The sequence below is a fragment of the Stegostoma tigrinum genome, chromosome 9 (genome assembly GCF_030684315.1).
Source record: "Stegostoma tigrinum isolate sSteTig4 chromosome 9, sSteTig4.hap1, whole genome shotgun sequence".
Lineage (NCBI taxonomy): Eukaryota > Metazoa > Chordata > Chondrichthyes > Orectolobiformes > Stegostomatidae > Stegostoma > Stegostoma tigrinum.
This window is the reverse complement of record NC_081362.1, coordinates 17,297,515-17,311,051: the sequence shown is the minus strand read 5'-3', so window position 1 is coordinate 17,311,051 and position 13,537 is coordinate 17,297,515. Positions and strand designations below refer to the sequence as shown.

General features: G+C 39.2%; 1 protein-coding gene across 4 annotated transcripts in view; it reads left to right on the top strand.

Moving 5' to 3' along the window:
• LOC125455169 (pleckstrin homology domain-containing family G member 1) overlaps positions 1 to 13,537 on the top strand; it is a 281,538-nt gene that overhangs the window by 158,466 nt on the left and 109,535 nt on the right. For 2 of the 4 annotated variants that reach the window (XM_048536868.2, XM_048536869.2), the window contains one exon: positions 12,325 to 12,484. The exons of the other annotated variants lie outside the window; for them this stretch is intronic. In XM_048536868.2, coding sequence (XP_048392825.1) covers positions 12,430 to 12,484 — 55 coding nt within the window. In that variant the 5' untranslated portion in view covers positions 12,325 to 12,429. The remainder of the gene's footprint in view (positions 1 to 12,324; positions 12,485 to 13,537) is intronic. 4 annotated transcript variants of the gene reach the window in all.

Genomic DNA, 13,537 nt, shown 5'->3' with positions numbered 1-13,537 from the left:
AAATTGGCTAGTGAGCCAGCACAGGCAGGGATATTCAATGGTGTTTTGTTGAATAGCTGCAAAATTCCTCCATTTAAATTTAGGGCAGGGTTGACCATCTAATAAACTTTTTTAAAAGCTCAGCATTCACATTTATAGTAGCTTGCAATGTCACATTATGCAAGACAAGGTTTGCTTAGCAAATAGGAATGAAGGAATACAGAGTTTAAGAAGATCAGCATAAATAGCGAATTTCTGGAAGAACCACAACTAAATCAGTCAGATTAAATTGTTTCCATTTGGGTGGAAGCATATAAAATTGGACTTTTGTAAACAGATGTAAAGAACAATGCTTGTTCTGAATTTTTTTCTTCTTCAGAGCTAGCAAACACAATTCTCGCATTCATGGTTGTGTTCACAACTGAAAGCTTTCTAGCAAGTCTCTTTAGACAAACCAAAGGCTTCTAGCACTGCATGTCTACCCTTCGTGCTACAAATGTCAAGTGATCCTTACAAGTCAGTGAGGTTTACATGTCCACAGTGTAAACTTAACAATAGAAGCAATCACAAGAACACCTGAACTGAGACCACGTGGAAGGTGTGTGGTTTTTTTGGTTGTGGTAGCCATTCACACTCTGGTAGAGTTAGTGCACCAAATCGGACCAGTTGTTAAAAGACCGATGACTGGATGATAGTGACTCATGACTGACAAGCCCAAACATAACTCTATTTCACATGACCATTGTGAACATGCTTCCACTGTCAATCTCATGGAAGTTGATGGCAAACAGACATACTTGTAAAACTTTTCATGATCTGTTCCTAAACTGGTGACTGTTATTGGCATTTGCCTGGTTAATCTTGGCCATCATATGAATTCTTTTTTTTTTAAAAGAAAACTTCGGACTCCGTGAATAAATCTAAAATTGTAAATCTCTCAGCATATAAGTTCATCAATTCCACTTGTTACAGTGTAAATGCAATCATCTGTTTTTGGATCAGATGATAATGGGAACTGCAGATGCTGGAGAATTCCAAGATAATAAAATGTGAGGCTGGATGAACACAGCAGGACAAGCAGCATCTCAGGAGCACAAAAGCTCCAAGATAATAAAAATGTGCTCCTGAGATGCTGCTTGGCCTGCTGTGTTCATCCAGCCGCACATTTTATTATCTGTTTTTGGATGTCATGTCTTGCATTTAGACATTGGATCAGCAATTGTGGGTATACCTGCATGCTGTCACCTCACTGGTCACCATCTGTGCAAAGTCAAATGTTAGAACTGTGACAGAAACTGCAGCAGACTGCTTGTGAAATACTTGTAGATCTAAATATGAAAGAATGGTGAACCTTAGTTTGCGGGGCCAGATACTCTCTCTTGTGATGGGGAGAAACAGATTGCTGAATAGCTCAAGGTGAATTTAAACTTGAATACCATGTGAATTGCCTTTCTTTTTTGAGGCACCTTTTTTGGTTTGTAACTGATCCAAAGAATTGAGCTATGTATTTCCAATCCAGTGAAAAGCTTACCACTTTGGGACAAACAGGAACAACTCTCTCTTCAAGGCAGATCAGACTCTGAAAGAGCAGTTACAGAAACTTTGCTTTGAATCCAAAGTGGTGCTGGGTGAAAATGACAACACTTGCAAAAATCAGTGTACACACTAATGATCTGCAAACCACTTGACTGGCATTAATTTCTGAAATTACACGGATGCTCCAGTGAGGGAATTTCCAGCAGAACATGAAAGAAATTAAATGTCCATTTGAAGCAGCAAACGGAAGAGGTGCAGTCTTCCAAAAAACAATGTACTCAAACAGGAAAGGCTGATAGGTGACTGGAAATCACAGGGCTCTCCAGATAAATTCCAAGAGATTTGGACACTGGTGAACAATTCACATGAAAGGAACTGACTTTGCAAGCATGTGGTGTTGTGTTTTTTTTATCTCTTTAGCAAACTTTGTTTTTTTCAGGTCCTCGGGTGCTGTTTGTGGATTCAAGTCTGCAATTGTACCTGTCCAGTCCATCTGACACTGCAGGCAGCACATAAAACAGTATAGCAGATCAATTGATTTATTTTATATCTTCTATTGACTGGAATAGGACAGTAAACAAGGGACTGGTTTTAGACCAAATCATTAACGATACACCAAGCATCAAATGTTGCTTGCTTCACTGCATATAGCTTCAAAAAATGGTTGAAGGCAGTAGATACTGCAAAGGCTTAACTGCATTTCAGCTCTTTACACTGATAAAACTGTTAGTTCTCTCAGGCCAGTAACTTGAAAGAAATTTGGATTTAAATGTGTGCTAAAGATTTTACAGCAGCTTTTGGGTTTGTCTAGTACATCCTCATCAGTGGTGTGATCCTTTTTTGGTCCTTTACTTATAAATTGTTTTATTACCTCTCTCTAACACTTTTTTTTTGAAGGAATAAGACTCCAAAGCTTGTTTTTCAAATAAACCTGTCGGACTATAACCTGGTGTCTTGTGATTTTTTTTTGAGCTTGTCCACCCCAGTCCAACAGTGGTACCTCCATCGCATTTCAGCAATAGTACTGAAGACTCCTGTAGAACTGCACATGTACCTAAAGCAGCTGTTCTACCTCTACAGCATTTACATCTCACTGCTTATGTGGAAAATTTGAAAAACATCTTTGCCACCAAAAAAAAAGACAGACCTATCTTCGCCAAATACAACCATATCTGTCTGTCTGAGTGACAGAAGGGGGTCACCAACAGTCTTGAGAATTGCTTAGTAATAACCGGTGCACTAACATTTTCTGTTGGGGTTCAGCTAGGGTCACTTGGTCCCTGACCTAATTAAGTTTTGATGTAAACATAGTGAGAGGCCAAACTCCCTCTAACGCAAGAGAAGCATTTGCCTGAATGTGCTGTCAAAGAGGCCCAGCAAAACGGGAGTCGGTGGGAATATGGATGGAGTTAAATGAACTTCTGGTGTGTTAGCTAAGATGAGAACCAAAAGACTAATTGTGGTGTACAAATTGATTAATCTTTAGTCTCTGGTCATCGCTGCAAAAATGGCATTTGATAGTGTCCCTGGCCCAGTCACAGAATCAGTCAAAGACACTCTATAGTGTGAAAACAGGCTATTCAGCCCATGGGTCCACATTGACCCTCAAGACCATTTTCCCACTGCCTATCCTTGTAATCCTGCATTTTCCCCATGGCTAACTCACTCAGCCTGCACATCCCTGAATGCTAAATAGGGCAATATAGCGTGGCCAGCCAATCTAACTTGCAAATCTTTGAACTGTGGGAGGAAACTGGAGCACCAGGCAGAAACCCTCACAGATGTGGGGCAAATGTACAAACTTTTCACAAACAGTTGCCTGAGGGCGGAATCAAACCCAGGTTCTTGGTGCTGTGAGGCAGCAGTGCTAACCACTGAGCCACTGTGTTGTCCCACCAGCCATCCTCTGCTTTTATTAATGACTTCCTTTTTTTGTTTGCTGTATGGTTTGAAGTGGGGATGGTCACTGACTAATCACTGATATTCAGTCTTAACTCTTTTAGATACTGAAATAGTGCATGTCCAGATCTTGATGTGTGTAGACAATGCCTTGCTAGTCTTGGGGAGCTAAATTGCAAGGTCTGATGGTCACTGTCTGATGTCCAGCAAGTAACAATCTGCAAGAGGCAATCTAACTGCCTCCTTATGGATTCTGTATCCTTTAATCCTCCTCATTCTGGGGAATACCATTGTCAGAAACTAAACTCCTCCAGTAAATGCTGCAAGTGCAGTTCAAAATCTGAAAATTGTGTGACTCCCCTCCTTTTACTCCCTAAAACCTGACCACCATCTACAAGATTTAATGATTTAATTAAGACAATGATTTAAATACGCTACTCTCCATTTGAGTACATCAGAATTTTGTATTACAGTACAAGAGAGGTAATTTGATCCACCATGCCTGCATTGGCTCTTCGAATGAGCATCATTTAGCTAGTGTCAGTCTCCTCTTCCCCACCCCCACTACCCTGTGCCCTTGCATACTTTTTTAAAAATCTAAATCGTCCAAAGCCACCAGCCACCTCCTATTTCCTAGCAGTTCTTTCCCTATTCGCATTACTTGCTGAGTGAAAGTTTCCTTTTTCCTTTTTTGTTTTTTTCCTTGTTTTAAAGCACATCGCTTTAAATTTCACTACTCTTTATGATCATAGACAAATTCTCCCGAGCTACTCCTTCCAATGCACTGATTTTTGAAAATCCCTATGAAATCTCCACTACTTTCTGTCCGAGGAGAAGTCTTAACTTCAATCAAGGTTCATAGCCTAAGTTTCTCATTCCTGAAACCATTTCTTGTTAGTCGTCCATAAGTTATGAATGCATAGTTATGCATTCTTAACTTCCCTGTAATGTGGCAGTGACAATTGTCTGTATATATTACCAGCTGATGTCAAAGCAGTAGAACAGTACAGCTCAGGAATGGGCCCTTCAGCCCACAATGTTGTGCCAAATATGTCAAGTTAAACTAACCCCTTCTGCCTGCCTGTGGTCTGTATCCCTCCATTCCTTGCATATTCATGTTCTTACACAAAAGTCTCTTTAAATACCCCTATTATATGTGCCTCTATCACAACTGCAGGCAGCACATTTCAGACTCTTACCACTTTTTTTTTAAAGAAAACTTGCCCCCTCATTTCCTTTTTTGAACTTACCCCTGTATATAGTGTAACGGGTACTCTCTCATTTTCTTTTCTCTTTTTGGTTTTTTTTTCCCAGCAGCTGGAATTTACCATCTGATCTCTGTTCTGGGAGGTAATATTTATAGGGTTCATTCCTATCCTTGGTGTTTTGGGCCGATTAGCCCTCCAACCTTTGTTTAAAACCTCAATTGTAGATATCTCAGCTCCTTATTTTGGTTGCCATCAGATACAAAATTGTCATCTTGCAGCTTAACTTGGTGTGCTTTCTGCCACTAGGCTGTGGGAGGAATATTGAGGATTTCTACCTGTAGCTGCAAATTACACCGTTTCACTTTGCTACTTATTCCCTTCCAATTACAAACTGAGTTTAAGCCCCACTCACAGTCCACTTGGTGAACAATAGTGTTAGTCAGGCCTTCACTTTTTTAAAGCAGAAAAAAACCTAAATATCATCTGTTTACATCTTGCCAGATAAACTGCCACTTCTGTTTGTTCCTCAAACTGAACTTCTATCAATAAGTACATGTAGATAAAGTAAACAAAGGATCTTCCAACTGTGGTACAAGGTGATGCATGTAAAATAACTTAACCAATCTCTCCTGTTGAAAGAGTTGTGAAGACATTAGTCTAGAAGGAGTATGTGAAGAGTGGATTTAAAGATGTCACAGTTGTATTTGGTAATCCTTGTACAGATATCAATAAAGGAGTATTACAATAAGTCAAGTATTGAGGAGCTTCACTTGGCGATTAAGGAGCAAGTGGCCTTGAGGACAAGGAATAAGCAAATCCTGCTATTCCAAATCAGCATCTCAATGTGCAAGTAGAAATGTTCGCTTAAGCATAAGATAAAGCACTAACCACTGCAGCTTTATCTCTGTGGCATGCTTTGTGATGTTTGAACAGAAATGCAAACTGATTAATTTTTTTTTAATCTTTAGTACAGCTTTTGAGTCTTTAACCAATACTGATAATTGCATCCCTACAGATAGTTACCCTCTTTAAAGAGTTCCAAAGATGCCAGTCACTGTTTCACTACCCACTTGCCTTTTGTAAGATTTTAAATGCAGATTAATAAACCAGTGCATGTTTGGTTTGTCTTAATATTAAGTGCAAACTTTTTTAAACCAAACTGTTCCACTGGATAGGTATTTAATACACAAATCCTAAAGCTTAAATTCTAAAACACTTTTATGAACTAGATATTCACATCAGTGGGCTCGGGTTCTACACCCAGAATCAAATGTCAAACTAAAAGGCTGGCATTGTCAGAAGTGCATTCTTTTGGATTAAACATTAAACCAGGGCCCACCCACATACTTGAGTAGATGTAAAAATCTGGTGTCCTGGTCCATAATTCCTCAATTTAAAATCTCTATCTGGTCATGACCACATTGTGTGGTTTTCAAAAGAGACATTGGTAGTTGTCTAAAGAGGAAATATTTGCAGAGCTCTAGAGAAAAGAGGAGAGGGATATGAATCTTAGCTGAGCTGTTCTTGGAGCAAGCTTGAAGAAAGCTCAAACCAAAAACACCACCTGCGCCCATAACTTTGTAGTAATATAGCACCAGAGACAGACCCTTCAGTCCAACTCCTCGTGCTGACTAGGCAGTCCCATATGGCCCATGACCCATCTCAACCCTTTCCATTCGTATACCCAATCAGAAGCCTTTTTTTAAAATTAGTTTTTAAATGTTGTGATTATACCTGCCTCCACCATTTCCTCTGGCAGCTCATTCCACACATGCACTACCTCCTGAGGAAATCTACCCTACCAGTCCTTTTTTTTTAATTTAAAAATTTTTTTAAACCCCCCCCCGCTTACCTTTAAATCTGTGGCCTCCAGTTTTGGACTCCCCACCCTAGGAAGAAGACCTTCTATATATCGATACTATCCGTGCCAGTCATGATTTGTCTAACGTCTGAGCTTAACCTTCAGTCTGAAAAACCTTTTGGCGGGTTGAGCCCCAGCCGTTTAGCCTCAGCCTCTACCTCTACCTCTATACCCTCCAGTCCTAGCGACACTCTTGTAAACTCTTTTCCTGCATCCTTCCCATAGAGGGTGTCCAGAATTGTCTGCGGTATTTCAAAAGTGGCTTCACCAATATCCTGTGCAGTCACAATATGACATCTCAACTTCTATATTCAATATAACCAATGAAGGCAAATGTGCCAAACACTACCTTCACCCTGTTTACTACTTTCAAATATCTATGTTCCTGCATCCCTAGGTCTCCTTTCCTTTCAGCGACACTCCCAGCGCTTCACTGCTAATTATTTAATTATTCTATACCTTTTTTTTGGGCTGGTTTGCACAAGCTTGCACTGCTATTTTCTACATCATTGTAGTGATTACATTTTTAAGTCGTAATTATTTGGCTGTTTTGGAATGGCCAGTGTTCATCAAAAGCGTGATAATAGTGCAAGTCTTTTCATTCTCTCAAACCCTTCTGTCTCTCAGCACTAATTCCTTTTTATTTACTTTTCAATCTCTGAATGGTTTAGAATACCTCTGTAAAATCCCACCTTTTTAACAATCATTGCTGCAAGGAGAGACTGGTGAAAATTGGCTTTCTAAGCAATTGTTCCTCCAGCTGTCATGTTAGTAAATTTCTTCTATACTTTTGTCCAGGGTTTTGACGTCCTGCAATTGTGTACACTACTCCAGCACTTTGTAAATAATCACCTCAAATTGCCTGTTTTTGCATATACTACCAGATCTATGTTGTTGTATGCTTTTTAAAATTTGTAACATTTAGTTCATTTTGGCTTTCCTCATTCTTCCTACCAAAATGTGTTACTGCAAACATCTCTGCAGTAAATTTCATCTATGCACGGTATTCTTACTTTACCACAAAATGCTTTTAGCATTCTGAATTCTAATACAATCCTTCATGCATGACTTGCATTGGCATAAATTTAGTTGTTAGATCCTCTCTTTAATTATCCACTCGGCTATGTATTTTCACACCCCTACGTTAACTATTTCTTGGGTGCAGCCACTTTAATTATACAGATAAGGAGCTTACATTTAATGCCCCTTGTATCCTCACATTTTGGTCAGCTGTTTTAACAAATCTGTGCAAAATGGCCACCTTTTCTGCTTTCCATCATATGCTTATTATAATTGAGCTAGGTCCCAATCTGACTTTAACATGCCATTCATCTCCATTGATTTTTTCTTTGGTAAGACTGGTAAAATGAGACTAGGACCCGTGGACACAGCCTTAAAATTAGAGGGGGTAAATTTTAAAACTGAAATGAGACGACATTTCTTCAGCCAGAGAGTGGCGGGCTTGTGGAATTCATTGCTGCAGAGTGCAGTGGAGGCCGGGGCGTTGGATGCCTTCAAGGCAGAGATCAACGAATTCTTGATCTCAAAAGGAATCGAGGGCTACGGGGAGAGTGCAAGGAAGTGGTGTTGAAATGCCCATCAGCCATGATTTAAATGGCAGAGTGGACTTGATGGGCCGAATGGCCTTACTTCCACCCCTATGTCTTATGGTCTTTTATGGTCTAAAATTTTGAATTGATTAGCTCTCCTTTTTGAACAGGATACTCCAGCCCACACTGTCCATCAGTGTCAGAATCCTGGCATTTCTTATCTAATCAGATGGCAAGAACTACAGATGCTGGAGTTAAAGTCTAGAGCTGGAGGAATGCAGCAGGCCAGGCAGCATCAGAGGAACAGGAAAGCTGATGTTTTGGGTTGGGTCTCTTCTGAAGAAGGATCCTGACCTGAAGTGTCAAATTTCATATTTAATGTTGTCATGGTAGGCCAATCATCACAGACCACAGTGATTTAAAGATGGACATGGCTTCACCTTCTGGGAGGGTGGACAATCATGTTTTTCAGAATTACTCTTTTTGGAAGGTTGGGATTTAGCATAAATAGGATCGGGAATAGGCTGTGCATGCTTTGCCACTTGATACAACCCAGTCTGCCTTAACTCCACTTTTCTGTTTTGATTCCCATTGGTCTCGACTCTGAAAATCAAAATCTGTCACATACTCTGAACCATTTGACTTTCTTGGAGTAGAGAGTTCACAAAGATTCTGAACTCAGAAAATTGGCCCTAATGTTTTAGTTCCAAATGATTATTTCAGAATAAGATGCACTGTCTTATTGTGGCTTCCCAAGGTTGGGAATGTGAGCGTCAGTCGACCCTTTCTAAGCCCCTTGGGAGTCTTGCACTACTTCACTTTGTAATCTTCCAAACTCTAGACATTATAGGACAATTTATTCAGCTTCTCATTATGGGAAATGCTGTCATCAGAGGAATGGACCACTGTAGCAGTATGGTTATTTATCTTAAATTTTGTTACAACTTGAGGGGTTCAGGTACCTACAGTGAAAGTTGTCACAGGTAGATAAAGTGGTAAAGGTGGTGTTTGGCATGCTTGCCTTTGCTCAGACCGTTAAATTGTAGAGGTGAGAGTCATGCTGCAGTCGTAATGGATGTTGGTACAGTCACTTCTGTGTACAGTTCTGGTTGTTCTGCTATAAGATGGATGTTAAATTGGCGAGTGTAAATCTTTCCTGCACAATGATACGGAGATAGGGTTTTTTTTTATATAGAGGCTGGATAGGTTGGGACTTTTGTTGGAGTGTAGGTCACCCGTCACCCTCCTAACAGAGGCTTAAAATCATAAGGGACATGGATAATTGAATAGCCAAGATCTTTTCCCTAGGGTAGGGAAATTCAAAATTAGAAGGCATAATTAAGGTGAGAGGAGAAAGTTGTTTTTTTTTTAAGAAAGCACCTGACAGACACCACCTTTTCTTCCCCCACACACAGGGTGGTTCATATGAACTACCAGAGGAAGTGGTAGAGGTGGGCATAAATACAACAGTTTTAAAAGATATTTTGACAGGTGCATGAGTAAGAAAAGTTTAGAGGGATATGGGCCAAATGTAGGCAAATGGCCTAAATTTATTTGGGAAACTTTATCTGTGGGGACAAGTTGGACCAAAGCATTTGTTTCTGCGCTACATGACTAAGGTTTCCCCCCCTAACTTGCCTCATATTTTTGTATTCTTGGCTCCTAGATCTGAGAACTGAAGCCACTTAGCGTTTATCCTTTCTGGGCTTTTAATGAATTGAACTTTTATTTTGGTCCCTCCCTATTTTCCTGACCTCCTGAGATGAAAAATGGAGTTTAGTGACGCTGATAAATAATTAAGGTGTTTAAAATGGCACACTTTAATGTTCCACATGTGGCCTTCACAATGAATTGTAGGTAAGATGAGACTTGTTTTGTGATTAGTGGCCTTGAGATGCACTCCAGTCTTGGACTGAACTTTATTTTTGTCATAACTTTTGACTTCTTTCAAGGAAGAAAATAAGCTTATTTTCTTTCTCCTGCCACCCACACCTTTAATGAACTCTTCACGTATTTGTGTTTCAGCGATCTGTGTTTGTTCTTTGATTCCAGTTAGCTAGCCAAGACCATAGCATCCAGAAACAGTAGGCATAAATAGGTAATTTTTAAGTTGGTGAGCTGCAATCTGATCAAGATCAGTGCTTCAATTATTTACGATATGTATTAAAACCTTGAATGAAGGAACCAAATGTTCAAGTGCTAAATTTGCTGATGACTGTGGTTCTCTTTTCAAGTTACAATGCTACCTATCTCTGTATAAGTAGGTTGAGAGTGGACAAAAATTTGGCTGCTGAAGTATAATGTATGAAAATGTCAGCTTGTGTACTTTAGCAGAAAGAATAGGAAAGCAGGTTTTTTTTAATGGAGAAAACTGAGCCTCAGAGGGATCTGGGGGTCCTGCTACATCAATTCCAAAAAGTACACAGGTATAGCAAGGGGAAGGTGATGGCCTTTAGTGGTACTATCATTGGACTGTTTAATCTAGAGACTCCAGTAATGTTCTAAGAGCCTGGGTTCAAATCCTACCATTTGTAGGTGGTGTGATTTTTGAATTCAGTTTTTTTTTTAAAGATCTGGAATTAAAAGTCTAATAATGACCATGAATCCATTTGTCAATTGTCAGAAAAGTCCAATTGCCCTTTTTCCTATTGTTCCTACAGAGTCTTTGTATTTTTACTGCTTTGAAAACCTTCTGGTTCAATATGTTGGCTTGTTAATTTGTCATTTAGACAAGCCAAATATCTATTAAAGTTATGGTCTTACAGCCCATTGGAATAGTTCAAGATGTAGAAACAGAAATAGACCATTCCACCAATACAGTCTGCTCCAGCACTTATTAAAATAATGGCAATTTGGCATTCGATTAATTTTTTAAACATCCCACCCCAAACTGTGTAAGGCACTCAAACTCACTGGGCTAATGGATAACATTTTGTGCAAGGATAAACCAGAAGCTTGCTTTCAAACTAGAAGGGCAACTGAAGTGATGTGCTATCGTTATGCTTCTACTCTTCACATGTTAAAGAGATATCAGACCAAATGTTCAAAAAAAATCGCAATGTTGATCTTGTTGGAAAGAATTCCAATCTTGTGACCAATTCATCCTGAAGTAATGTACTGTAGGTTAACCTAGATAATTTCCAACAAATTATCTAGTTTTGCAATTACAGGTACTGGATTAATTATTAGTAATATTTCCTTTCACCTTTTTCACTTTTTTTGGAAAATTGATGCATTGCTTGGTCTCTGGTGTGATTGTCTTGGAAACATTATTTAAACTTTTTACCCTTATGAATTCTCTGTGTCTATTTCTGGTCTTGTCTCCAATTTTTACCAAAAAGGAATAAACCTGATAAGTATAGGCTAATCAGATTAATGTTAGTGGCACAAAGTATTTTCAAGATGACAATTATTTGTTATTTGGGAAAATATGGATTAATAAATGGTGGCTTGCTTGGATTTATTGACAGGACAACCCAGCAACAAGACTATGGTAGCAGTAAATGATTTGCTGTTTCAAAAGGAGAAAAGTATACACTGGTGCTCCAAAGGTCAACATTCAGGTGTCTACTCCATCATAACAAACTGAAGAGAATAGTAACCAACCTCGACATTGACAAGTTGCAGAATAAGTAACCATGTGACAGATGCAATTTAATGTAGTGAAGTGTGATGTTATGAATCTTAATTGGAAGAATGAGAAGTGTCCAGAATTAAGGAGGGCAATTTGATTGGGTTGAAAGAGCAGAAAGACTTGGAACTGTATGTACCTGAAACTTTGAATCTGGAAGGGTAAGATAAGGCATTTCTTTTATCAGATGTATGATGGATATTTTAGTTCATGACGAGGCGAATAGAGTGCATCCACCAGAGGACAGACTAAAATAACACAACTCCATCGTGCAGCATTCGCTTAGATCTGAGGGCAGTTCAGTCAACCACATTGCTGAAAGTCTGGAGTCATGTGTAAGCCAGACTAGTTAAGGATGGCAATTTCCTTCCCTAAAGGACCTTAGTGAAACAGATGGAGTTTTAGAATAATCAACAATGGCTTAATAGTGGTCATTAGACTCAACACTACTACATTTTTCTTTTTAAAATGGAATTTGAATTCCATTATTTTCCATAGCAGGATTTGAACCCAGATACCAAGAACATTAATGGTCTGGTGATAATAACACCTGGCCATCGTCTAGTACTGTTAGAGTTTTTAAAGTCTTTGTGCTAATTTAGTAGCAATCAGATTTGTTTCTCTGCATAAATTAAAATCTGATTTCTTTCCAAATGGCAGTGACGTCAGCCTTGCTACAGTACTTACTATCACAGTGGAAGAGACCAGTGTTGCAGCAGGACTGATGTCACCATCATTTGGGAAGTTGAACTGAAAGTGCACAAGATGGAAGAAACCAAGAAAATTTCAGATGACCTTGAAAATATGATTGCTGTTTTCAGTAAGTAGCATTCAACTCTGGAAAATCTCAAATTTGGGAAGGGTAGTGTAGTGTATTGACTGTTGGATAAAGTCGCAAAGAAAACTACTAAGCAGTGGGACTAGCAGGGTTGCTGTTGCAGAGGGTTGGCAAGGATGTGATAGACTAAGTCGTGTTCTGGCTTGTAACTAATCTGCACAAACAAAGGAGAGTTGGTGGTAGAAAAGAAACTGTTATCTTTATTCTTAGTTGACCCTAGAATAGTGAAAAGTTTACTTATAAAAGACCTGTGCTTGATTCAATGATCTATTATGGCTAACTAAATTGTCTCCTGAAAAGTGAATGGTGTAGCTTTCAAATTTTCTTTTAGGAATGCACCCACCTGTGATCTTTTTTTCCTGTGGATGTAAAACTTTCAAACAAATGTTTTAGAAAGAGAGGGGGCAGAGGCTGTTACCACCAGCAATTTTATCTTTTTGTTTCAGATCTAAGATTCTCTTTTTTTTAAATTTCAAGTCAAAAACTAGATTGTGTCTACCGTGTTTGCAGACTTGATGTCTTCATGCAGCTTTTTCCCTTGTAAATACAACTTGCTGTTCCAGCTGGTCCTTTTTCTTTCCTTTTGGTAGTGTTTAATTAAAAAATTGTAGATGTTATGGTCATGTACAGTACATGTACCTAGACATACTGTCCAGTCAATGAAGACATTAGAAACTGGGAGCAGGAGTAGGCCGTTCAAATACGATCATGGCCAATCCTCTCTTTTGATACCATCTTCCCACTTTTTTTGTCCCACTTCCCGTGGTGCCTTTAACTGTTAATTCTTTCTTCAATGTATTCAGTGACTTAGCCACCGTGGCCTTCTGTGTGAGAGAATTCCATAGTTTCACTACCCTTGAGTGAAGAAGTATTTCCTCATCTCAGTCCTAAATGGTCTACCCCATTATCCTGAGACTGGGTTCCCTGGTTCTAGACTCCATTGTGGTAAACCACCTTCCTGCATCTAGTCTGTCCAGTCCTGGTAAAATGTTATACTTCTTCAATTTGATCTTCTCTCATCCTTCTAAACTCTTT